Genomic DNA, 27,626 nt, shown 5'->3' with positions numbered 1-27,626 from the left:
ACGACAACAGCTGAGTAGATACGGGTGGATTATAAGAGGCTGTTTCAGTTTAAGTTTAGCCATCAGTGGTTGGCATCTGTCTCTGAGCCACCTTGGTATGGTACGGCAGAATGTGGAAGAGGAATGTTGAGTTTGTTCGTCCTTTCTAGGTTTGTCGATCATAGGTACATGGTGTTTCTATGGTGGACAGCTGTTATGTCTTTCGAAATGTTTAAATAAAAAATGCTACAAATGCTACAAAACCTACCCCCAATATGGACAACGCTAGCTAAATCCCTTCTGTGAAACAAAAGCCAGGACAATATATAAATGAAATTATAATCAATACAAGTGAATGCAGAGTTTAATTTATTGTTACTTTTAGCTTAGAGTCTAAAATTACAATGTTTCAAACCATGTCAGACTAATTGTACTCCTCTGAGGCTTTGACCTCAATCAGGAAGCCAGGACGTTACGTGTCCAGTTGTAGCTCCCAGATTGCTGACCTTGAACAACAACCGTTTCTCCCTCTTTTTTGTTGTCAATGTTCTCCTTTCCTTCCCTTTGTCTCTCTGCTCCATCTCTCCCGGTCCTCCCCTTCTCTCCCTCACCCACCCTCCTCTCCCTCAATCTCTCCCGGTCCTCCCCTTCTCTCCCCCACCCACCCTCGCTTTTAATGCTCGACTGACCGCAATTATGTACTGCAGCCGACACAGGATGCAGCGATCATTTAAACTGATTCATTCAGAGAATGCTGCGAGCTGACGCAGGGAAATACGAACGCCCTCTGCACCTTGCCACTGCTTTCCCAACCGCATGGAAACCGCAGTTTTACGCGCGTACACCTCTACCTCTTCGTACTGCGTTACACACCCACGCAAATTAATTTGGATAAACCCCAAAGACAACATTAAATGCGTGTTTTTTATTGATGTTTAACCTTTGAAGAAAACTATATTGAAAAAGCATTTCAAATATTCGATTCAGTGAGATCTGCATGACTGCATTCACTTTTCCTTGACACTATGTTAAACTTTTCAGTATTCACTATGTGTTCGCTTTACGTCATATATTCATTCGGTACTTATAATTTGCAGTACGTCCTAAGATAATTGCATGTATTCACTTTAGTTGCTCGCAGTGTGTTCGTCTCCTTGTCACTGGGTGTCCATAACCGGGCGTCCAACAACATTTGTAAAAGGTGACCTTTTTCAATATGAGCAGATTGGGGACCACCGGAGTCTGCCCCCCCCCCCCACTGCCCAGCTAGAGTGCTTTCTGATGGCTGATAAGTAGGGAGACCATGTGGTCGCAGATTAGACATGCGGGCCACAGGCATTGCTTATTCTCTCTATTTTAGATACTACTCTTTCTCTTTCTCTCTCTCTCTCTCTTGTTCAACCCTCCCTATTTGAGAGTGAAAGAGAGAGAAAGAGAAAGAGAAAGAGAGAGAGAGAGAGAGAGAGAGAGAGAGAGAGAGAGAGAGAGAGAGAGAGAGAGAGAGAGAGAGAGAGAGGGAGAGAGAGAGTGAGTATCTACACATCTAGCCTTTGCTCCCCACTGGCAACCAACAATTATGCGTGTGTTGGCAGGAAGCAGTGCGATTGTGGCTCCGGTCTCCATTTCCTGTATCTGTCAGTGACCGCTGCCCACGGCTGAGCCTGTCTGATGACAAGCCCAGAACTACAAGCTCCCCACGAGCACTTACACCATCACCAGTATGAGTCAGTTCCTGCATGACTTCCAATGAAGAAAGACATTATATTATAGTCATATTTAGATATCTTTCCTTATTGACCATAATACATGTATGCATGTTAGTATATATATATATATATATATATATATATATACAAAGCATGTGTCCATAAAGACACCTGGAATAACCAAGATCAAAACTTACAACGCAAAATCTATTTTGTTTATTTTTTCCTATTTATCCCAAAGAAAAAACGCCGATATGATCTTAAGATCTGGACTGGGCATTTGTCTACAGACCTTAATGGAGAAAGGAAAACAGAAGGTTATGTTATTTCCTTATAGGGTTCCAGTCTTTGATCTGTTACTGTATTAAGGGGATCTATTGCCCACATAATCACATAATCAAAGAGTAGAAGGGTTTCTCCATAACATGCCACAGATGTGGCGCTTTACAGATGTGCTGCATCTCATGTACTCACACCAAATGTGCAATCACACACTAAAACACACGCACAAACATGCGTGCACATGCGCACACACGTACCACATACACACACACACACAAACATACAGACACACGCACACACACAAACACACACACATGCACACACACACACACACACACACACACACACACACACACACACACACACACACACACACACACACACACACACACACACACACACACACACACACACACACACACACACACACACACACACATATACACACCCACAGTCCACTAGGGAGGATGTTGTTTGGCATGTTTTGTTCAAAGGTTTCCAGACCATCTGAGACCATATGTCAAGCCCCTCCCCAGAAGGTCTCATTTACTCACTCTATCCATCTGTCAGTCTGTCCTGCACGTTTAACCCTCCTCCTATTGGCTGATCAAATTCACAGATGTGTGTCAGCCGAGAAGAATTTCAAAGACCAATCAGGATGACAGATAAAAGCTGGCCCTGGTGTTTACTTTGGGACGACGGAGCAAAACTGATGTCTTGACAGAGTTCCTCTGGCTCCGTCCTCTGGGAAAGCTCCTATATGCCCAGAGTGAGGAAGTCGAAATGCTGTTTGGATTATAATCATACCGCATGTCAACACTGGCATACTGTGATGACCTTTGAATCTTTGATTTTTTTTGTAAACATCTTCTTGGCTCTGCAGTGTTTGAATGTAAAGGTTGCAAGGTTGAGATGCGAGGTGAAAATCTGATATTTGAATCGTTTTATTTTCTCTATATTTTCTGTATGTTTTGTTGGTGTATTGCGGTCTCTACAACTAACACGTTTTTTAGTTGATGATCGTTGTGTACATAATTAAAATGTCCTTGGATTTCTACAGAAATAACAATGTCGTCGCTATTTAATAAAGGATTTAATTACACAATCATACAGGAGAAAAGGATCTTATTGCGTTGACAAAATATACTTGTAAGAAACAGTGTAATTATTTCAAGATTGCTACGTCAAATTGCTACTTGTTTGCTTCATTGAGATTATGTTGAGCTCTTCAGGCACAAATGGGCCTTTGTATTTTTGTAATTATGATTGTATGCAATTATATGCAATTTTATGTTTCAGTGTCGTGAAAGAAAATATTATAGTACAACATGACAATAACGCCCAGTGATACAAATAAAAGGGGCAATATGTTTTAAGCAGCAATTCATTCCCTTTACTGCACTGCTTTGAGTGTCCAGACTGTAACATCACACACATAGAACACATACAGGACCCAAAAGAACTATCCACACGGGGCAGACGCTGGGGAGCAGGGAGTGAGCCAGATTGAGCAAGATCATGTGCAATGCGTGACCTAAAGGGATCGACAATACATCCAAAAGAAACCTCTAGCTATCCAATTATTGTCTTGTTGTAACCAGACAACATACCTACATTCCTATTTATTTTGGTGGTGGCGCCTGTGAGTGTTGGTAGGGTAGGTCCCGTGAAATGATTGTCTCACAGCCAGCTCATTTCTGACTGGTGTCCTCCACCCTCACAGATCAGAGTTCAATAACAGGCTGTCACTGTGTTTCCTAAGAACACCCTGCAGCCACCCATCTCTCCGGTCCTTCTTCTCTGCCAAGTCGGAAAAATATCACATTACTTTAATGAAAAGAGGTTTGGCACGAATCAACTAGGTGGAAAAGAAGATGGTATTGTGTGGTTTTCTTTGTAATGATCATTTTGGAATAAAGAGGCAGCTCCGTCTGACTGGTGTCAGAAACTCTCACAGGTCAAGGCTCGATAACAGGCTGTTACTGTGCTTCCTAAGAACACCCAAACACCCATCTCTTCTGTCCTTTTTCTCTGCCAAGTCGGAAAAATATCACATTACTTTAATGAAAAGGGAGATATTTGGCACAAATCTACTAGATGGAAAAGAAGATGGTATTGTGTTGTTGTCTTTGTAATTATCATTTTGGAATAAAGAGGCAGATACCAAATTGCATATCGTGCACTGGGAGATTACCGTTTTTTAATGTTTGATTTACTACATTTGAGTCCATCAGAAGAACAGAAACACACACACGCAGAATGCATTAATAAATCAAACGTTATTCACCTCAGCAACAGAGTGGAAGAAAATACAAATTCTTTGGGGATTATTGCAATCATGCATGAGTTATGATTATGTTTTGGAATTTAATTGAGGTTGGATGATTAGGTTAATGCATCAAGTTCAAAATGATTTTATTATTATTTTAAAGATTGCAAAGTTTAGGTTAGGGTTTGATTTTCTGAATGTTTCTGGGGACGGCAATGCATAATGGGAGGGTAACAAAACAGAAACATCCATAAGCCGTGATGCTTCACGCTTCAACTGGAAACAAATAAATAAAGTCTATGCTCAGGCGCTCTCTGCTTACTAACACGCTCAGACATAAACAAGCAGCTCTTTCATCAGCTTTCATCACATCTAACCTCAGATTGGTGGGTTTTGCACCAGACTTGGTGCTCAAAAAAGACACAGTGTTTAATGTTTACCCTCGACCGTGTGGCTGTGTACTGTGTAGAATGTGTATTTTTTTGGTTGCACACTTATAATGGCCCGTGGGTTGTGTTGTTTAGGCTGTGGGCTTTCACTGTGTGAAGGCATGTTTATCTGCATTTGTTTTTTGTTTGGGCAGTGTGGTGTCCGGGCCCTTTGCTGTGGCCCAGGGTGTGTTTCGGACAGTGGGATGGGTCCAAGAGTGAGACGGTCAATGGGCACACCAGTGTTTGTTTGTCAGTGCCAATGAGACATGACACACGTTTGATGGGAAGTTTCATGCTCAAAATAACCAACAGAGCTACGTCCGCGTGAGAGTGTTAATCAATGTTTATTGTTCCTCACTCCAACTCTCTGTAAGAGAATGCCTGGAAACCAAACAAATCGAGGAGCTCGTGTTTTATTTCAGACGGATGTCATATGCGTCTGGCCGTCGGGTTCAGACAGGTCTCCAGCAGACCTGGCCGTCGGGTTCAGACAGGTCTCCAGCAGACCTGGCCCGTGGTGCGTCGATCACAGTCTGATACGGGGCTGTTTTAATAAGACGCCGATACAGAGGAGTGCCCTGGGGGGGGCTTTTTCATCAACAACAAAGATGGACACTTTTCTGTCACATCTGATTGGTTGTAGTTGGTCTATCCAATTGTGTCAATGGAAATCGGAAATGTAATGAGAGGTTCCAGGCTAATGCACAATTGCGAATAGGCATGGCGAACTCAGGCTTGGATAAATCATGCCATGAGCCAATTTAAATTAAATGGACATTTTTCATATTACGGTATCCCCAAAACACTTGAGTTGCTCCCCCCTCTTCAACATAGAGTGTTGAACATACAGGGATGTCCTTCTATGCATCTGTGGTACCATGATAAAGCATCCCTGGCTGCGACTGTCCACTTATTCTCCACAGGGCCGTAACAGGCCCCCAGGAACAGTGCACAATCCACCAGTGCTCAGCGGCCAAGCCTGGTATTGCAGCTGTTTAAGCGGGCTGTGGACGGGTCCCTCGATTCAAGGGGCCCAGAAGTAGATATCTCCGTTCACTCCAATGCAAGTGGGGAACAGGAATGTGTCGCCGCCAAAAAATGTCTGGATATCAATCAAAGGCTCATAATTATCTTTATGCCATGTATTAAAAAAATGTAAGTTTTCTCTTTTCAAAACGCCACCTCAAGCGTTTTATTAGCCGTTTTATGTTATTACTTTTTTTGCTGGAGAAGGAGGGGTGGGCAGTTGAAAGGAGACGTAGTGAAACAAATGTTGTTTCGGCCTGGCATCCGAGAGGGCCTATAGTGCAAGGCTCCGTTAACTTCTCGTGGTCGAGGATTTTCTTTTTACTTAACATGATTGACGTTGATGGTTTTTAGTCACTGTGGTGACTTTTTATCACTAAAAGTCTTTTAGTGATAAAGGGATGTTTTTATACTTACATGGTCGGTAAACAATGCGACTGAGATCGCTCAGACCTCTCGCTTATAATGCTACAATGCTAACAATGCTAGAAAACAATGAATATTTCTGCATCCGGTATGTCATGAACTAGGGCGTGGCTAGGCTCCCATGATGCGGAAGCAAATCTCTCCTTGATGTTGCCCTGCGCAATTGAGCAGTTTTCATAGGAATGAATGGGCGCCATTTTGGAATCTGATGTCCATTCTAGAATATGTCCATGGGCCGTAACCAGTACTTGCTAAAGCCATGGTTTCATTTGATCTCTCTCACCACTATTATCACACAGTTTTACATTAACTGTTTTATGTTAACCTGTCCTATAGAACATTTGTACAGTAGCTTGCCCGTTAATTTGTCATGAGTACGGCAGGTTCATATATGTGTGTGTGTGCGTGTGTCTGTGTGTGTGTGTGTGTGTGTGTGTGTGTGTGTGTGTGTGTGTGTGTGTGTGTGTGTGTGTGTGTGTGTGCGTGTGTTTGGATACATACACATTCCACGTTCAATGCCTACGGAGGTTGAGTAGTCATGAGCGATATAACAGTAAATCCACTAAATCATTTTAATTGCCGCTTAAGTCCAATTCAAATTACAGCTAAAACTCTTTCCAAAGAGCACTATTTCCCAGCTATACTTCCTTATCTGATCTTGTGGGCATGTTTGCTTTCGGCAGCAACATGGCTGAAAACAACATTGTAGGGAAAGCAGTTTTCCACTACCATGGGCGGCCAAATAACTTCCTTATTGTTCAATTGTTTAGATCCTTAACTCTTATCGCCAACCAGTTGTTGAGCCCAGCATGATGAGTTTATCACCACAACTCTATTAGGTTTAATGTTCAGAGGAACTTGTGTGTGTGTGTGTGTGTGTGTGTGTGTGTGTGTGTGTGTGTGTGTGTGTGTGTGTGTGCGTGTTTGCAAGAGTGTTTTTGTGCATGCATGTATGTTTGTGTTTGTGTGTTTGTGTGTGTATAACAAGGCCTGGAAGACTGATATTCCTCTCTGGAGGATAACACGATTACTGGCAAAAATTATTCACAGATTGCACTGCATTCTAAATCACCCTAATGCGCACTAATGTGTGTATAAACACTCCTCCGTCTCTGACACTAGGGTGGTGAGCAAGGCTGTTTTCATACTTTAAACAAACAAGCACTGCATTACGACTGATAGAACACCAACGACTGGATTCTTATCCTGCATGCTGGCTTAGCATTTATAATAATCTATCAGCCAAAAATAGACCTCAAAGGGAAGTGAGCTACAGTACAGAAAATCCCACTTAAATTTCATATCAAATACCAAATATTGCAGAAGAAATATTGACACATTCCTGGGAGACTATGTATTCTCCGATGAGAATATGTCTCCAAGGAGAGCCTCATATGGATCTGGAAACTGTCCCTCACAGGCCTAACACACAGGCCTAACATTTCAACAGTTTCCCACCCCATCGAGGGTCAAGATTTCCTTTTCGACATCCCGCCCTGCAGAGCTGAGAATGGACTTCAGGGTTCGGCCACACTGAGTTCGGTTTCCTCAACCCCAACCCATCCTGTCCCACACTATTAGAGCTAGAGGAACAGAGGTTAGCAAATAATACGGGCACCATCGGATTTGTTCCCATGAGCCACCCTTCTGTGCTCGTTTCTGTCTTTACGCGTGTGCATGTGCACACAAACACACGTATACCGACATGGAGGTGGATCCCTCTGCGAACCCTCCTGTGGTTCTGACGCACTCAAAGGCATGCAATGACTGCCCACAGAGACATCCAGAGCGGGGGGTGAAGGGAAGAGCGGTACTGCTGACGACACCCGAGTGTGTAAAACAAACACAGACATGTTGGCCTCTCCTGTCTATTCCATCCCAGCCCATCCTCCAGAGACTTCTGGTGGGGTGGGGGACTGAGAGAGGTGTGTGTGTGTGTGTGTGTGTGTGTGTGTGTGTGTGTGTGTGTGTGTGTGTGTGTGTGTGTGTGTGTGTGTGTGTGTGTGTGTGTGTGTGTGTGTGTGTGTGTGTGTGTGTGTGTGGGCACCAAAGGAAGAGGGAAGAGTCAAATAGAGAGGGGAGAGCCATAGAGCAAAGATAGAGAGACTGAGTGAGTGAGTGAGAGAGTGAGTGAGTGAGCGAGTGAGTGAGACAGAGACAGACAGAGAGAGAGAGAGAGAGAGAGAGAGAGAGAGAGAGAGAGAGAGAGAGAGAGAGAGAGAGAGAGAGAGAGAGAGACAGAGACAGAGACAGAGACAGAGACAGAGACAGAGACAGAGACAGAGACAGAGAGAGAGAGAGAGAGAGACAGAGAGAGAATCCATTTCAATGGGCACAGCCTAACATTACATTTCAGGGAGGCCGGACACCACTCTAAGTTCGTTAACAAAATGCTATTAGCTAAGATGTCGGCCCACTCAAATGTAACCCATCCTAAACATTGGCTGTTGTCAGGGCCAATAGGTGAACTTTTTTATCAACATCTTATCTTTTATATTTGGGAGACACAAGCCGTCTGTTTCTGTTTACATCTCAAAGCCGGGTGACATATGACCTTATTTTAACACTGGGGTGTGAGGTGACCTCTGCATACACTTGGCAATGACCTGGCCACGAAAGCAAGCTTTGTGTGTGTATGTGTGTGTGCTCGCGCGCCTTTGTGTGTGTGTTGCTCTGTGTGTTTGGGTTTAATCCCTGACTGTGTCCCCATGTGCAAACCCTCCACGCAGGAGGGACTGTTTACTTCAAAGCGAGGGAGCGGATTGTGAACGCACCATGTGTCTAGGAGACAGGCAGCCAAGAGGATTCCGCCCTGCGGAGCGGTCCGTCTGCAAGCCCAAACTCAAACACAGCTGCTTGCCTCACGCCACTGTTCAGGAGGGAGCCGACACCGGAGCACGGCCAACCAGAGATGGATAGCCCCTCACCTATTCCCATGAAGCATTGCTCTCCTTCACATCCTCCTTTAGTCCGACTGAAAGCCTACCAAGAATATCGGCTATATGCATATAGACATCAGCGTCTTCGTCTTCTTTGTTTATTGTTCAGCCTTAAGAAGTCTGTCTTTCTTCAACCTGTGTGCTGCTGCAGCACCAAACAAGACAGCATTCCCTGATGCACAGCAGTTATACAGTGTAAGCATTTCCATATTTACAGGGTGCAATATAGATTAGACGGGCTGTGTTGGCCCACATAAAGACGACATTAGGGGAAACTCAAAGCAATTTCAAACAATTTAAAACAACAATTTATCGTCATTTGGAGGATGTTTAATGTGTGGTTGGAATTTAGAATTCAAATCAAATTTTTTCATTGACAAAATAAATAGTCGGAACATCCTCAAATAGCAGTTTATTTAGGGTCGAGCGAGACAGTATAAATACAGTATAATATCCTCCTCACATCATGAGGAGCTGACCGCAGGGCCAGGGAGAAGGACCTGGCACCAGTGCAGATGCTGAGGCCCCGCTAACCCCTCCCCTCCGGGACGACTGGGCGTCTGCAGCATGCCTGCCTGCCTCCCTCCCGGCGCGAGCTGCTTTCAGATTCAGTCATCCAACACGCGCGAGTGCACTGAGAGTTCAAGAGCGTTGTTGGACAGTTCGTAAATAAACTAAGCTAGGAGCTAGGGGAATACATGCGATTGTACAAGTGCCATCAAGTGAGACCGAGCTCTTTTAGTTGTTGGTCAGAGGTTGGTGGCCGCAGAGGGAAAGAGTTGAGACCTAATTTGGCTGGAAGAAGAAGACGCAGGTAAGGCTCAACTTGTAGCGAAGCGGCTCACCTGCTATCCTTCCTCCCTAAACGGATGTAAAGTTGCGGCAGTAGGCTACAGCCTGCCGCGATGTGTCAACGCGTTGCATTTGAGAAATAGTTTGATGAACATTATGTTACAATTGCTTGTGATGGACGTATCGATTCCATAAAGCAGACACATGGACTGTGCGACCTGTTGTCGCTTAACTTTGTGGCATATGCCTAACGTTAGTTTGTAATATATTGTCCACATTTATAATTTATTATTGGCTCATTATTAGTTATTGGAGTAGGTTAATTACATGGCTGTTGGTCATTCTGTAGTCCGAAATCAAACAACTGGATCCCAACAAATATAAAACGAAACAAAAAACTTATCATAGTCCTTTAGCCTTTGTTAATACAACATGTAGGCCTACCGTTAGATTATAAACGTATTGAATATGTCGAATTAAATAATAGACAACATTATTCTGGTCACTGGCAGTATTGATTCAGGGACTTGGGCCTTTGCCAAACAACATTGGCCAACTCATTTTTTTATTTGAATCAGCCCATTTGACTATGCTTATTGACGTAACGTTATATTGTTGGTAATTTATTCACAAAGCTGGTAATTTATACACAAACTGCAATGTTTCATTTCGATTTAGACAGTAAACCAGGACCAAGTATTGTTTTTATTTGTTGGTTGTAGTATATTGTTTTTTTTCATGTGAATAACAATAGCTTACTAATATAATGAATCAGTTGACTTTTATATGCCTATCTTGCCTCTTCCTCCAGCTTTTGTGTTTCAGTTACCTTTGTGGAATTGTGTCTCAAATTACTCACATCATTTCTTTGTGATAGTGGTGTAATCCAAACTGTATGTTTTAAGCCAGATGTTCGGCATAGTTAGAGGGCAAACTCTTCTGCAGATGACTGCCTCCCTTCAAGTTGAGAAATATATTTGGGCAGGCTGAGGGGACGTTTGTAACTTGTATGCTTTCAGAGGGCCGCACACGCTCAAACTACAACTGACATTGCACTTAAGTATAGAGCGTTTTGTCATTTGACATCAAGATGTTAAACATTACGATTTTAAAATGTTAAACAACGTGTCACTGAGCCAAACATTGCGTATGGTGCCGAGTGTGGCCTTGAGTGAAACCATCCTACGTTTATGCAGTATTCACAAGCACTTTGTTTTTACTATATGCCAGTGGGTGTTCGAGGCAGGCGAGCTGAAAGAACCTCAGTCATGAGGGCCTGAGGAGCACTGCTGCCCAGATAGTCAGCCTCACACCCGATTGAACTGACAGGGCAGAGGACAAACTTGCTTCTAAAAGAGGATTTTAAACTACTTACTTCAACCCGGATCAACAGCAGAGAAGTAATGCAAATAGACATCTTGAGCACCAGAGAGACAGAAAGCTACATTTGGGAGGGAAGAGGCGGCAAGCAAGGGGGGGGGGGGGGGGGAAGAGGGAGAGGGAGAGGGAGAGGGAGAGAGCGCTAAAGCTAATAGAAGGGTGGAGTGATTGGGGTGTTTCGGATAATAATTTCTCTGGCACATTGCAGTGTATTTGACCAGCATGTCAGGCGCATAAATAAATCATTTCTGCCTGAGAGGGGGGACTCTGAAAACCTTCTTTGATTAGACTCTGTGAGCTCCATCCAGTCACTGCTCCACTGCACTGATGTCACACACACACACACACACACACACACACACACACACACACACACACACACACACACACACACACACACACACACAGGTAAGCTTACTTACAAATTCACAGTTTAAACACTCCACACTATATTCCTCTGTGGCTGAAACTAAAGCATTGACAGTTGGCCGGTGCGGTTTGTGCTTGATAATGGTGTTTCTGTTGGGATAACTGGCTCTGGGGGTATTGAAAACAGCACAGGGCACGGGTCATTTCCACTTCATCTCACATAGCTGTGCTGTGTCAGAGCCACCCTGTGGCCCGTGTCTCACCTCGTGCTTAGTGTGGCATGCCTGGACTGATCCAACAGCCCCTTGCAGTTCTAGCATCAATATTCTGCTCTGTTGTAAATGGCCCGCAGCCTTCATTCCACCACGGCTGGCTGTGTTACGGCGCGTAGCACAGGCTCTGCCATCCCACTGCGCCGAAAACCGAAACTTCAGACATTGGCTTTCTCAACACTGCAGGTTTTGTATGCGTGTGTGTGTGTGTGTGTCTCTGTGGAGAGTGTAAGAAAAAAAATAAAAAGGCTGTTATGTGTCATTCTAGTCCACCCTTATATGGTCTGGCTTCAGGACTCCCTGCTTGTGGCTCGGGCGAGGAAAGGTGCTTTTAGAGGGCTGGTGATGTTACTATCTTTAGACGGTCCATGGCGGTGGTGCAGTTGACTGGCGGAGAGACACCCTGGCTGCATTGAATCCCCTCCCTTGTTCCTCCACACTACTGGATTCCACCCTGCTTTCAGGAGTGTAGTCCCTTTGAGCCTGTTCCCGGACACAGAGAGAATTCGAGCTCTTGTCCCATAGCTTCTAGCTGATAGGGAACATTCTGATAGGGGACTGCTATAGTAGAGCCCCTTGGCCCCAGGCTATGCAACAGCAAAACAAGAGCACTTTGACATGTAACTCAATTATAAACCTCTCTTTGTTGGCCCCATCTGCCTACCTTAAGGTGCTATCAAATTACACCCATTTAAACGGAGCACGTGGCACACACGATCGCACACTCACGCACACACACACATTGCACACATTGACACATCAGCATGCTTCGCACAAATGCATAAACACACAAATACCAAACCTATGTACGCACGTGCACACACACACTCGCGCTCGCACAGTATACATGCAAACGTCCATGAAGACACAGAGACACCTTCACTGTGAATCATAACCTCTGCATTGCACAAGCCCTGATTTCCCCGATCAGAATGTGTCAATAACAGGGTGTGTAGAGTTACTTGCGTAGTCCTTCCTGCCAGCAAGTTTTTCCATTTGTGTATCTATCATGCGTTGCCATAGTTACGGGCAGCCACTGAACATCCTAGGCATATCAAATAGCCATTCAACTTAGTTTCAATTTTTTCTTCTGGCCCTTTCTGATTGAACACTGCACCATTGAAGAGGTTCAGACCCTTAATCCGGTATAATTCCCCCCCCCCCCCCCCCCTCCTCGCTGCTTCCCACCTGCATATGTGTTAGAAGTCGCCCTCCGTTCGACCCGGTTCAGTTACATGGAGGGGTATAGTGTGTCAGCTTGTGTCCTCTCCTGCTGAAGGCGATAGCGGCTTTAGGTAATGGTAAACATAAAGCTAGTCTCCGACAAAGGCAGAGGGAAAGCTTCGTCTGCAGGCCGCAGTGTTCCCTGTTACCTTAACAACTGCGCTCTGCTGTATTATATGACTGATGTATTTTCAGACAACAGACCGCGGAGAACGGGGGAAACGTAGGCAGCCAGACTGGCTGACCTTTATAGTTGGAATAATTATCACCCAGGACGTGTGTGCTGTACTCACACTTCCAATTTGGAGGACCGTGCTGGAAATGTTCTTCTAGTCTGGGCATACATTGTATTGATTATATTTCTTTAATTCATTTTTATTTTTCATTTAGCTAGGAAAAATCAAATTAATGCAAGGCAACTTTATTTATATAGCACTTTTCATACACAAGGCAGACTCAAAGTGCTTCACATATAAATATTTTCATACAATAAAATAAAATAATAGATAAGTAAAAGAAAACATACGCAAAGGAATGAGTAAAATAGAAAGTTAAAAAGGCAAGTTAAAAAATTAAGATTAAAGATCTATTTTAAAATAGAGTAGCATTATTAACGGACATTAGCAGTCTATTATTTAACAATTCAACTGAAAATAACAATTAAGAGGAGCTCAATCATAGCCTTAGACATCCTTTGACTTTTCTATGAAATGTCTTTCAATTGTATTCGACTCCTTCCCGAGCTACACTGTTTTCTCTTATTCTTTGCTAAAGTAACTTATAGTTACTTTTGTTTTTGTTCCTGTCCCCGTGTGTGTTTTGGTCCCAACACAGAGACTCCTATATGTTCCAGTGTCAGTGCTGTACTGCACCCTGGTAGAACGCACACAGCCTCACAGGGGGGGTAGCCCGCTCGCTTGATCCTAAAGTAGAAAAAACAAGGTGGTCGACGGCTGCCAAGAAAAAGCAGCTAATGTCCTGAGAGCTAGAAACAATTAGCGGTGTTATTCTGACGGGCCACTGCCTGTGGTCAGGGAACCAAGGCGCACGGCACGGCATTAAGTCCTGGAGGGACGGGGACTTCTGATAATACCCTGCCCAGCGGGGTCCTTCTCTCTGCTCACAGGACACCTCATTAGGGCTGTCTGTCCGTCTGCCTGTCTTTCTGTCCGTCCATCTGGCTGCCTGGCTGCCTTATGTCTACTGCCTCTCATCTTTGAGGCTTCCTGTTTTCAGGGACTCAGCGGTGGTGTTCTTCACCTCTAGCTGATCCTCCACACTGGGACTACGCTTCCAGAGGTTTAGGGTTAGTATAATATACAGTGTGGTTAATGGTGGTAATATGAACTGGCTGCATAGTTGTGTTTGGGAACGGCACGTCTTTATGGCCGCGTGCGTTGTGTTTGATGTCGGGCCAGAACCCCGGTTGACGGCGGTTAAACTGCTTTCTGCTGGGCTCTGAGATCATCGGATTCGGTCTGTCACCATCACACTCAGGATTGTTTCAGATCAGCCGCCCGCTCCACCTCGTGTGTGCGTGCGTGTGTGTGTGTGTGTGTGCGTGTGTGTGCGCGTGTGTGTAAGCCACACTCTCAAAGACAACAGCGATTGTAGGAAACAGCTGGTTGTTAGTTTGACCTGCATGGCATTTGACTATCTCTTTTTCTCGCCTCTCTCCCACACACACACACACACACACACACACACACACACACACACACACACACACACACACTTTCTTGCCGTCAATCTCCATCACTCTCTGGTGTTTTTAACTTCACACTGTTTGCCGGATGCTATGATGCAGTACATAATTGTCTAAAGGGGGGCAGGGGTCAATCATTATTGTATTATATTTAACCAGGAGAGGATCAAATCTCAACCCTTTCTATGTACATTCTGGTTCTTTGTGCTGGGCTGCAACCAGCATTATGGTTTCTGGGATCACAGATATGCTAGACATCACAATAAAATGTAGAAGATAAGACCCAACGTCAGAAAATATACCCGCTGCTTGTTAGTCGTCTATAAAGGAGTGCAATGCATTGCATCACCGTCTTCCCGAGTCTGTTCCATCCAGTTAAAGAAGTAGTAAAAGTAAAAGCAGGAGAGTGGCTGAGGTACTCTGTGCATCTGCCAAAACTCAGTGTCTGAATGTTCCGAAGAGGGAGACAGACGGCGAGAGAGATCCACCCACAGCGGGTATCTGCTAGGCATCTCTCCGCCCTTGACGGCTCCTTGTCAGCCATTGAAAGCAGACGGAGCATGTTACCGTGCACTCCTACCGCCGGAGCCTCCCTGGTGCTTCTGGAGCCAGGCCCTGCCCCGGGCCATCCCCTCCCCGCTGCCTGTGATGGACGTCTCTGGCTCGGCGGCGCTGAGAAGATGATGGAGCATGCTTGACATGAACTGTTCTCACATGACTGAGATTGTGTCATTGCCCTCTCCTAGTTAAGGAGGCTCTCCCCCTCTCCCCTCCCGCCATAGCTCCCTCACTCAGATATGAGTTGCTTGCCACGGTGTGCAGGCTGTGTGTGTGCAGAGTGCAGACACAGTATATTTTTTGTGCTTGTGTGCGTGTGTGAGTGATGCCCTGCAGCCAGAGTTTGAAGTAGGTGATCGAACGCCCACTTGCTTCAATTGCAACAATATTGGTGTTGGTTGTTTTTCTTGGTTAAGTATTTCCCAGAGGGTGAAAACTGGTTGGTTATTAGTCTGTGTGTGCGTGCGTGCGTGCATGTGCATGCATTGAAGGGATCCATTAATTAGTTTTGACATGTTTAGATTGTCCTGAGACAGGTTCATATTGATGTATCTCATGATGGGACAGGAGAAGGGGGAAGAGGAGGGGGAGAGGGTGATAAAGAAGGGGTGAGAAAGGGGAGAGGAGAGAAAGAATGAAGAATAGAGGCAGAGAGGAGGGGAACGAGTGAGTCGGAGGTCACACATTCTTTGGATTCATTCATTTTTCTTCTAATTAAGTTGTTGCTTACTCGTCGACAAGTTAATGAGTAGCTCGACAGGATGTTCAGCGCTGAGACGCGTCTCTGAAAGAAACCCGAAAAAAAGATCCCCTCTGAGATTCAGCCGAGGGCCCCAACATGTCTTTCACACGATTACAACCCTTGAATAATACATTTCTCAGTCAAAACACAATTCAAAAGAAAACCAACTGCCATCGGTCTAACACTTCAGCGCTGTGCTACAATGAGTGTTCCGGCTCATTCACTCAGACGCGACAGAGTAAGAACACCACAAACATGGATGCTCCCCTCGGCTATGCTGCTTTAATCAACTGATATACTTTGTAGCCGTCAGTGTGGATTGACAAATGTCTGCAGCATCGGTCTGTCTAATGTAGCATGAACAGTGGGATAGGACATGGTCCATTTATAATATAACATAAAGGGAGGGAGGGAGAGGGAGGGAGACGGACAGACAGACAGACAGACAGACAGACAGAGGGAGACAGACAGAGAGAGAGTTAGAGAGAGAATGAGAGACTCTGTGACTTTGTTTTGAGCAAACAAGGTTTAAAATGAGAAACAATGGGATAGGCTGTTGCAAGACAACAGCTGAAGCCAAGTAGCAGGGCAAGCCACATGCCTGCAGGACTCCATGGTGAAATGAATGAATACCCACAACAACCGGTGTGTGTACATTTCCTGCTCGGGTATACTTTCCAGCTTAACTACTTCAAGTATCATCACTGAGCTCACACACACACACACACACACACACACACACACACACACACACACACACACACACACACACACACACACACACACACACACACACACACACACACACACACACAGACACACAGACCCACACACAGACCCACACACAGAGTTGCCATGACTAAAGGGCTGTGTGTCTCTTTCAGGGCCCTTTGGAGTGAGCGCTGAAACACCGGGCCTAACACACTGAACCCACCCACCAGGAAGATGGATGGGTGCTCTGGTACCGGGAGCCTCTCCCAGGAGGAGACACACGGCCGCCCAGGTCCACGGAGGGCGCTGCGGGGGGCCTCGGTGAGGTCTCGGACAGCCTCCCACCCGAGGCTGCTGTTCCTGGGCCTGCTGCCGCTGCTGCTCCTGGGCGCTCCTCTGCCATCAGCAGCCAGCGCCTCACTCCAGGGGGTACCCAGGGTCACACTCAGCCACAAAGGTAGGGGGACCACACCTCAACGTGGGTGGACGGAGGTTGGGAATGTTGAGGGATTGTGGAATACTATTGGGAATGTGTGTGTGTGTGTATTAATATTTATTTATTTGTTAGCCTTTTTTAGGCTTTCATAATATAGACAGATTAAAGTATATGATTTCTGCACTTTAAAAATACAAGTTGCTTTTTTTGTCATATCTTACAAGATTTAACATCAGAAGAATGTTTTCCTGAATGTGTGTGTCAAAATATAAATGTATATATATTTTTTAAGTGAAATACAACAATATACTCTGCGGCTACACTCAGAGTATACTATGCTCAGTTTTTCATGTTTATATCAACCTGTTCCAGGACTGCATTGGGTTCCTTGTGCTTCAGTGCTATGGTACCGAATTGTTTGCTTAGTTCCACCGTAGGAAAGCTAGTTTACAGCTCCCTTAAAAAAAAAAAAAAAAAACCTTTTGAACTTTACTGCAGACTTTGTTTTAACTGCACATTCTACGAAGGCTTCTTAATCTCTAGAATACCAGACCAGGAGGGACAGAACACACTGGTCCTGCCCTGTAAAGTAGATTCCCCATAGCGAGCCCAAAGTATATTTTCTCTGCCTTCAACCCTGCAAAAACTTTTGGCCACTTAAGTGCTTCCTAAACCAAACTCTGCTTGAAATAGATGTGCTTTCATGTCCTCCGATTCCAAAATAAATACAACTATACAGCAGGAATACATTGTAGCTATTTACTTAGCAGTTAGGCTGCAGTTTAGCTACAGCGTTTCCCATTGCTTGTGCCTTTTGCAGGCCGCTTTTTATCATAAAAAAATGAAATGCAGATTTATTTGAATATTCTTTCAAGATAAGTGACTCATTATCTCAGACACTTACGCACCTTATTGGTTGATTTGTGCAAAGTTATTTTGAATGTGTCCATGTTGAACTCTTATTTACCAAGACAGAGTTAAAATTGCAGCCAAGCTCTATTCCCTAGCACTGATTACAACCTCAGTCACACATCAACATCACTTAGTTTTTCGAATTGTCTCTCTAAACATCAGAGCTTGCACAAGTAAATAAGAAAGTGACCGATCAAAGAAAATCCTCAGTTTTTAGTTGGCCGGGGTGAAGCCTGTGGTCGCTTCACCATGCGAGTTGACCAGCCTCGTAAAATCTGGCTTTGTTGAAACTGATGCTTATATTTTGGATTTCTGTTGCAAGGAAGTCAGTTGACTGTGATTGATGAATGGGTTGAAGCAGAGCTAGAATAGATCTTTATATAGATAATATGTTGCTTTTCATGAGCGTACTTGATGGGGCATAAAGTGAATCGTCATCGTGTGTTGTTGCAGAAATACATTAAAGTTTCACTAGAGTCAGAAAAAGTGGAATTGAGAACCGATCTCTTTACTTGCACAAGGCGGTCTGTTTGATACAACACAGTATCACATTGCAAAAATCGGAATCAATCGTTTATTGATTCTGAATTAAACCTACTGACTGCACGCCTGCCTGAGCTCTCTAAATCAAATAAATGTGACGATTAAAGTGCTCCAGTGCTTTAGCCTTGAAGCTAACGACCAGGACTTGTTGAAAGGAGCTGCTGCAGGCTGTGCTCTCCAGTGAAAGGTGTGGAGTCTTATGCTAAGCTGTAAAAGCTAACCAATGCCTTTTCAATGGGCTCACAGTGCTGTGTGTTTACAGAACAGATTAGCGTTAGCCAAAGGCTAGCATCGCTAATCTCTCTGTGAGGTTTAGCTCTGGCTTTAGAGAGAGAGAGGGGCAAAGGGTGTGTGTGTGTGTGTGTGTGTGTGTGTGTGTGTGTGTGTGTGTGTGTGTGTGTGTGTGTGTGTGTGTGTGTGTGTGTGTGTGTGTGTGTGTGTGTGTGTGTGTGTGTGTGTGTGTTTCTTGGTCTTTGGGGGCATTTTAGATGCAGGCATATATGTGAGTTTGTGTCTTTGTGTGGGTCTCTGAAAACATTTGTTGTCTAACTGTGTGTGTGCGCGTCCATGTGCCGTCTTTCAATGTGTGTAAGAGTGCACAGAGGTGAAGATGGGAGCACGGGGTGTGTGTATAGAAGGAGGCATTAAAGTGCCGTGCGTGGGCCACTGACTAGAGGAGGTCCGGGGAGTTCAAACAGTGGAGGTTAGCAACCTCCCGCAATCCCTCACACGGAGAGGGTAATCACAAAGTCAATCCTTTCAGAGAGACTCCCGCTGGCTGTCGCCCGCGCATCAGGCCAGTGTTTACTCTGGGAATGCTTCTGTACTGACCCATGCTCGATACAGCCGGGATAAGGATATTTCCTACTCGGGCTCAGAACAGGCAATGTACTTGCCAATGGCGCAGTTGTAAACAGCTCTATTTTATTATGTTGTCCATTCTTTTCCTGAGTTCCCGTTGTGATGCTTCAGCTGATTACTTGCTAGGATTCTCATATCCCATTGGATAAAAGATCACGCTCTTATGGAGCTTATTTCCTGCACAGACGTAACCAATTTTAAATGATACTACTACTACTACTACTACTATACACTATTTGAGAATAGAAATTGTGAGCGATTGCAAAGTGCTCCCTCAGAATGAATGGATTATAATAATTGAACAAATATGAAATGAGCTCTAAATGCTCTTCTCCCCCTGTGGCCCTCCTCTCAGAGCTGGTGCAGAGTGGCAGTGTGTCTGTGTTTATGGGGGCCTCTGGGGGCCTCCACTCCCACACGCTGCTGTTGGACGAAGAGAAGGGTCGCCTTCTACTGGGGGCCAGGGATCACGTCTATCTCCTTGACCCCGACAACCTCTCCAGAGCCCCCCGAAAGGTATCGTACCCTGCTTCACGAAGTGTTACCGTCTTGAACATGCGCCAAAAAGAAGGTTACCGCTGCGTCTACGACTGCTCGTGCTCTGTCAAGGGGGGGAGGGTGTTTATCTATACTTGGAGATGTTTAGATAAGTCTCAAGACCCCTTGCACCCTCGGCAGAAGGGGAATATGCAGGAAGAGAGTGGAGCGGAGTACTCTGTGGACCATAATATACACACACGCACAATAATTACTCCCATCCTCAGACAACCAGACGCATGCTCGGAGTCACTGGAGACGTCGGCACGCCCTCACGCCGTGCTCTGCGAACACGTCCTCATTACCTGACTTATCTCCTCATCCTTGCATACCTGTCAGAGGTCATGCAAGGTATTTCTCCGTTACTGCTGCCTGGTGCACTGCAAAGATGGAATGCGCTCAGACCTGTGTGCTGGTCCCGCAGACCTGTGTGCTGCCGCTCACTGTAATCACATGTTAAGAGCTTACGTTGGCCCGAAGACACGGCACAGATAGATAACTGCATTTATGTATGCAAAAAGATGCACAACGCGTACCCCCAAATGCACTCCAATGTCAGCACACTAAAAGCCACGGGCGACATGTGTTAAGATTTGGGGAGTCGGACTGTGTTTACGCAGCTGTGGTTGATCCGCGAGCAGACGACTTTGTATTAAGTGGATCTTTATCTTGTTGGTTTAACTCTCACTTCCAGCTCTTAAAGTGTTGCCCTTCTGTACTCTCTCCGGTGGCCATTCAAGGGAAACCACCACCATCAGTTGTTGAAACATCGACCATTATATACAGAGTAGTGTGACTAGTGTAGTACGATGGAGACAAAAGCCGGTACCATCCAGTAATGATGGGGTGATCATTCCTTCCAGGCAAAAGTATTGACCATAAGCCCTCTCTATTGTATAATGTGGAAAAAATGCCCGGGTCCTCTCAAATGCTCGATCTGATTCAGAACTCTACCTCACGCCAAAGTGCTCCTGAGCGCCACTCACTGTACTCCATCGATACATCGAGGTGACGTGAATGGCCCTTTGCGGCATGCAAGCCTCCAGCACCACGAGACCCTGGTGGTGTGTGCCGAGGCTCTGTTGACCCATAAATAGCGAAGGCGATGGCCCTCCATGGTGGGATTTGTGGGGAAACATGCTAAGCACATAAGCCTGTTATAACCCATGTGGACATGGAGCGGTGTGTTCAAGGCCCATTCTAGCGTGGTCACTCTGATGTGTTCCACCTCTGAACCAGAGGTGTTCATACCGACAGTATCCACCACCAAGCTAATGCCATTGATCACCTCTCCAAAGCCCTGGATCAGAATGGTTCTTGCACAAAGTATGTGATTTATTTTAGTTCAAAGGAACCACATGTCAGAGTACGCCGTGGGTCATTCTTTACCCTGCTTTTGTCTATCCTCAGATCGTCTGGCCTGCTTCTCTTGACAGAGTGAAGATGTGCAAACTGGCTGGGAAAAATGTAAATGTAAGTCTAAAGAAGAAAACACAACAACATTTGATTTGATGGATTCCACTTTGTTTTTGAATGGATCTACATGCAGCAATCCCCCCCCCCCCCCCCCCCTACTTTCCCTCCCCTTTGACCTCTGAACCCAGCTGGAGTGTGCTAACTTTGTCCGGGTGCTCCACAACTACAACCACACGCACGTGTACGCCTGTGGCACCGGAGCCTTCCACCCCACCTGTGCCTTCATCGAGCTCACCGGCCACAGAGAGGTATTATATGATAGCATGGCAGCCTGCAGCTAGCCTTGTGAGACCATCCAAGGTCACATTGTGTTTCTCTCCGAGTGTGATCTCGATCTCGATCTGGTGGAAAGTCTATCCCTCCAAAAAATGACCGGACCAATCAGGCACTTTGGAGAGGGAGTTTCAGTTAATAACGAGGCAAGGAGCGCCAGAGACTGTAGCATGGCCACACCTCCCTTTGGCTGGGCCCTAGGGAGGCGTAGCAATCGATGGAGCAAAGCCATTTTATCTGATATAGACTAAATAACAATGTGTAAAGATTAACAGAAATGTGCACGGAATGCTTTCTCAGAGGAGGAGAATCTGCTTTTAGTTTAGTTTGCACTGGATATGCCAAGAGCTAGGGGATAGAGTCTCACAGTAATGTGATCTGATCGGCTGACGTTTTTTGAACAAGCCCTTGCCCATAAATGGAACTCAATCTCTTCCCAGCCTGACTGAGATTCATTGTGAAACTCAAGCATGATTCCTGGATGGTTTCACAAAGCTAGCATGTTACATGAACAGGAGTGAAAAACTGATTTGGGCATGATGTGTTCATGGATGTGATATATATCAGTGCGGTCGCTGTATTTCAGAGCGGGGTGTTCCAGCTGCTCCCCAGCTCGTTTGAATCGGGGAGATTAAAATGTCCTTTTGATCCCCGGCAACCATTCACCTCAGTCCTTACAGGTGAGACAGTTACTAACGTGAGAGATGGATGCTCTATGTCTTTATTACATATCTAGATCCTGCAAGCACATATGCTCTAAATAAACAATAATCTGTGCACATCCCCACAGATGTTTGAGTGAATCTGTTTCTAACAATCGTCTTTCCGTCATGATTTGCTCTCCTTGCACAATATGCTTGTTTTAACAGCAACATTGAAAATTATTAAAAACACGAGTTTGGCAAAGAAGTATAAACATATGGAGTGGATTGTGTATGTGTGTGTGTAGTTTTCATATTTGTTGTGTTTTGAATAAGGTAAGCCAGTGAAGTCAAATATATACAAGCATGGTTCTTCGTCCAAAAATGTGATCATTAATCATACACTACTTGGACAAGGGTTTCTTTCTACATTTTTGCTGAATCTGAACACAATAACAAAATAGTTCAAAAATAGGCTTCATTCAGCCATGGTTCTGTCGCTCCTATTGACTCTGATGAACCTGTTCTAGACCAGTACCTGTATGCAGGCACGGCTTCAGACTTCCTGGGCAAAGACACCACCTTCACTCGCTCCCTGGGCCCACCGCCCGACCAGAACTACATACGCACTGAGATCTCCGAGGACTACTGGATCAATGGTAACCCCTACAAACACATACGCACACACATACACACACACACACTGCCAAACACTCACCAGCCAGCTAAGTGCTGTCACAACTTGTTATGCTCTTAAGTTTTTCCTCCTAATCGTCGTATACCTAAACTCTGCCTAACACAAGGGACTATGTGTGGGTTTGGACATTCCAGCCGTGCGGAAAAGGAACTCATTGATTCATTTAATGGAAAAGGGAACTTTTATTGGAACGCCACAGTAAAATAAGGGCCATAACTACGGGGTAATTTACTGCGTGATATAAAGGCAGTGCCCTGGACTAGTCACTGAGGGCTGTACACCTATTAGGAATAAATAAGAAGATTGTAGGGGATAGTAGAGGCATAAAAAGTAATGCAGTGATAAAGTACGGTGTTTAAACAGCCAATGAAACGCTATAGTGCTGCCCGGCGCCACCCATCAGTGTTTGGGCCGTGTCCACGGCATTGAGTTTAATTCCCATAAACAAGCGAAGCGAAAACAGTACAATTAGTGACAATGCAACGCAGGAATATGGGCTCACGTGCAGGCACATTCAATCACGGACTAATGCACGCGCCGCGTTCTTCTGCTTGTGTACACACGCCTGCTGACCAGACAGCTTTAGTGCCCGTGATGGGCTGCAGAGGATCAACAGTTGTCACTGAGATTTAACTCCTGACACATGGGCTCCACATTTCACTGAGTCACACACACACACACTCACTCGCACACGCACTGCTTCTGTGACATATTGTAGTCCTTATGTCTCCTGGCTGTCTTCCTCACTCTCCTTTATTTACTTCCGTCTCCTCCTGTCTTTTTTTCGCTTTGTGGCTTGCCTTGTGTCGTATGTTTTTTCTTCTCCAGACGACGGAAAGGCTGTCTGTGTGTATGTATGTTGGTTTCTGTGTGGCCGAGTGTGTGTGGCTGAGTGTGTGTGTGTGTGTGTGTGCTTGCCTGTTATGATGATTACATTGTGTGTGTGTATGGATGCGTGTGTGTCTGTTATGAAGAGTTTCTGTGTGTGTGTGTGTGTTGAATTGAATGTCAAGATGCATACGTGTTTGTTTGTTTGTTTGTTTGTTTATGTGCGGGCCCGCTGGGAACCTGTTGATGTGACCTCGGTATGCACCGGTCGCCCCCCGTGCATTACCCAGTGACCCGGTGAACACTGCAGCCCCAGTCAGGGACCCACCCTGGGGTGTCTGGCCCCGGCCTCCAAGGGTTGAGCTAATGTTGATATAATGTCACCGCAACACTTAGCTCCCCCCCCCCCACCTCCCCGTCGGGGTCACTTTGTATACGTATGCCTTTCCCAAAGATTTATTATGCTTGTCGCTTCCCACAGAGGCCATCGATGGTGTTTTTGTGTTTGTTTGTGTGAAGAGCGTGCATTGGTCTGAAGTGCTTTAGTGCTGGTTTCACCGGGGCCATTTTCTCCTAATGTCAATATCTTCAGAGGCCAGCTTCATATCGGCTCATCCCATGTCCGACACCCACAACCCGGACGACGATAAGATCTACTTTTTCTTCCGCGAAGTCTCCCGGGAGGGCAAGGACAAAAGCATTCTGTCCCGCGTGGCGCGCGTCTGCAAGGTGAGATCTCAATTGAGAATGTGACAAAAAAATTAACTAAGAAGGATGGAGAGGATTGCGATCGTGTCGAGGAAACAGTGAGTGTTAGCCATAGCGTCCTTGCTATTGCTGTATAGCATCGATAAGATGGATCTCGAGCCGAGGAACACTTGAGAAAGACCAAGCACGGGGGGGTGACCAAATGTCTGACTGGGTATGTGGAAGTCATACATCTGATTAAGCAGATCCTCGCTGTGTGGGCCGGTGCAGATGGGTTTTATGACCCACTGGGAGGAGGGCTTCCTGTGATCAGATTTACCCTGCGGACAGCAGGATACATCAAGATGCACTCCTCCTTCATCTGGGGATGGCTCCCCAGCTCCACTGAGAGCCGTCAGGATAGATACTGAGATAGAATGCTCTGGATGTTGGTTGGTGCACACGTGAATACAACGAATACCTCACAAAGATTATTAAATGAATGATCCACCGACTAAATAAAGTATAATTAATTTATTGATGCTGCCTTAAATAAATTATTACACAATTATGTGTAGTAGGATCTTCCCAGTCACATTGTCAACATTTGATTAAACATTTTACAGAGCATCTTCACAACCAGAATCTTTATGGCTGCAGTCAAGTAAATCGTGTTATTAAAGCATGGATAGACGGCATCTAAAAGAGGAAAGAAGCAAAGACACTTAAAACTATCCCAAACAGTCGTGCCTTCAAAGCATTCAGAGACCCGTTGCTAAATTCTCAGTTAAAAAGCTTTCAGAGCATTTATGACCTGGGAGTAAGCTGCAATGTAGACTATAAAGCGCTCCCACCGCTATTCTACTGCTGGGTCCGTCTCAAACTCTCCCCCTCACTGTCGGCCTCGCTCTGTCCCTGTGAGACGCTCCTCCACCGAGAGAGCCGGACCTCGTGGGGTCTTTTGAAGCCCCTCGTCGTTGGGAAGCAAGGCTCGTTAAGTGCTTTGCGGGTTTGCTTTTCTCAGGCGCACACTTACTTTTGCTCTTGTTGACCCATAAAGGTCTGCTCCCTTTTCTGTTGTTGGGTTAGTCCACCTGTCCATGTTAATAAGGAGGTTTACGTTTCCGTCTCTCCGGCAAGACAAAGGCCTGGGCTGAAGTGCCCTTGTCCTAGCCCCCCCTCCCATCAAAGGTTGCCACTTCAAACAAGCCATTCACATGCAAACCGCAGCAAATGCATTATTAATGGGGACTCTTGTTTGATGTCCGAGTTCTCTTTCATTAATCTGTTCACGTTATTATTTGATCGTTTCTCCATTTTCTATCCCTTGGTTTCATATTGCGTGTTTGTGGTTCATTGTTTTCAGGTTAGTGGTATGTTCGCAAGATGTTCAGCAATTGTTGCTATTTAAATAACTTGCATCTTTAGGGCACGCGATCCATCAGTTATACTTCAGTCCTGAAAGTAGAGGCCGGTCTGGAAGGGTTTGTCCTCGAATGTATTCATCCCATTACGCTAACTGGGGTCACAATGTGTTTTGCTAGTGTAATAGCTCTGAGGATTACCGTCGCCATTAGGGAAGCGAGACAGTGCAGCAGTTACAGTTTGTTGTTGTTGGGTTCGTAGAATGACGTGGGTGGGCTGAGGAGTCTGACCAACAAATGGACCACCTTCCTCAAAGCCAGACTGGTGTGCTCCATTCCTGGGCCTGACGGAGTAGACACACACTTTGATGAGCTCCGTAAGTCACGCACGCACTCACGCACACACTCACACACAACAACAACAACACACACAGGAATGCACACAGGCACGAGCAGCTACCTCAAACCACATGCAATGCTGTGAGACACATGGACACAAACACACACCACTTTGCTTGCTTCAGTTCTGTTGTGTTTTGATCTCTATCTCTCCGTCCGTGCACTCTCCCTGGCGTGTGAAGTAGCCAACACAATGGGCAGGTGGGCTCTTACCTGTGCAGCAGCCAGCTTTCATTTTTGGTCTCACTGGATATTTGTTTACCCCGCGGTGCCATTGGCAAGGCTTTGGTGTCCTATGAATCCATAAACCTGGCAAACAGCCTTATCGGTTTTACATGGACTGCCTGGCCACTCATCAACAGTCTAACTCACAGAGGGAATTTCCATATTTTATTTCAGATTTCCTTTTAAGCAGAGGACCGTTTTATATTTCGGTGATGTATCTTTATTGTGTCTTTTTAAATATACAGAGGACATCTTCATGCTTCCCACCAGAGACGATAAGAACCCCGTGGTGTACGGGGTCTTCACCACCTCCAGGTGAGTTCAGCCCCACCCCGTGTCTCTCTTCAGGCCCTGACACACCAAACAGAGTATCGGTCTTCGCTGACCTGAGTCTGTATGGCGTGTGCTGCGTGATCGGCTGTGGTCACAGCCCTCGGAGATCTTACCAACCAGGTTATCGTCCGACTGTCGACCGATAATCTGGTTGGTGTGTAAGGGCTGTTACACCACTGCCCTGTGTTGGATCTCCCCTGAACCCCCGCCCCCCCCCCCCCTCGCTCTCCTCTCCAGCTCCATCTTCCGGGGCTCAGCGGTGTGTGTGTACAGCATGGCGGACATCAGGGCCGTGTTCAACGGACCCTACGCCCACAAGGAGGGCCCCGACCACCGCTGGGTCGAATACGAGGGCAGGATCCCCTACCCACGCCCCGGGACGGTGAGTGTGTGTGTGTGTGTGTGTGTGTGTGTGTGTGTGTGTGTGTGTGTGTGTGTGTGTGTGTGTGTGTTACCATCCGGATGCGAGGCAAGCAGACAAAGAGTCATACGTTCATATAAACTTTATATACCAATATTGTATGATAGATTGGCTTATCGTTCATAGCATAGATACATATTCACTTAAAGTTTCACATTTAGTGCAGATTCTTCGGAGGGGGG

General features: G+C 45.7%; 1 protein-coding gene across 3 annotated transcripts in view; it reads left to right on the top strand.

The window, feature by feature from the left end:
- Positions 1 to 9,646: 9,646 nt before the first annotated feature.
- The window catches only part of sema3d (sema domain, immunoglobulin domain (Ig), short basic domain, secreted, (semaphorin) 3D), a 28,186-nt gene continuing 10,206 nt past the window's right edge, over positions 9,647 to 27,626 (top strand). For 2 of the 3 annotated variants that reach the window (XM_060060100.1, XM_060060099.1), the window contains exons 1-11: positions 9,647 to 9,872; positions 16,985 to 17,268; positions 19,919 to 20,079; positions 21,511 to 21,573; positions 21,705 to 21,824; positions 22,436 to 22,529; positions 23,021 to 23,149; positions 24,608 to 24,744; positions 26,329 to 26,443; positions 26,936 to 27,005; positions 27,261 to 27,405. In XM_060060100.1, the coding sequence (XP_059916083.1) occupies positions 17,046 to 17,268; positions 19,919 to 20,079; positions 21,511 to 21,573; positions 21,705 to 21,824; positions 22,436 to 22,529; positions 23,021 to 23,149; positions 24,608 to 24,744; positions 26,329 to 26,443; positions 26,936 to 27,005; positions 27,261 to 27,405 (1,257 nt within the window). In that variant the 5' untranslated portion in view covers positions 9,647 to 9,872; positions 16,985 to 17,045. The remainder of the gene's footprint in view (positions 9,873 to 16,984; positions 17,269 to 19,918; positions 20,080 to 21,510; positions 21,574 to 21,704; positions 21,825 to 22,435; positions 22,530 to 23,020; positions 23,150 to 24,607; positions 24,745 to 26,328; positions 26,444 to 26,935; positions 27,006 to 27,260; positions 27,406 to 27,626) is intronic. The other variant, XR_009527153.1, reaches the window with a different exon arrangement.

This window comes from Gadus macrocephalus, chromosome 9, assembly GCF_031168955.1.
Source record: "Gadus macrocephalus chromosome 9, ASM3116895v1".
Lineage (NCBI taxonomy): Eukaryota > Metazoa > Chordata > Actinopteri > Gadiformes > Gadidae > Gadus > Gadus macrocephalus.
Note: the sequence above shows the minus strand (reverse complement) of the source record. Positions and strands in the feature narration are given on the sequence as shown.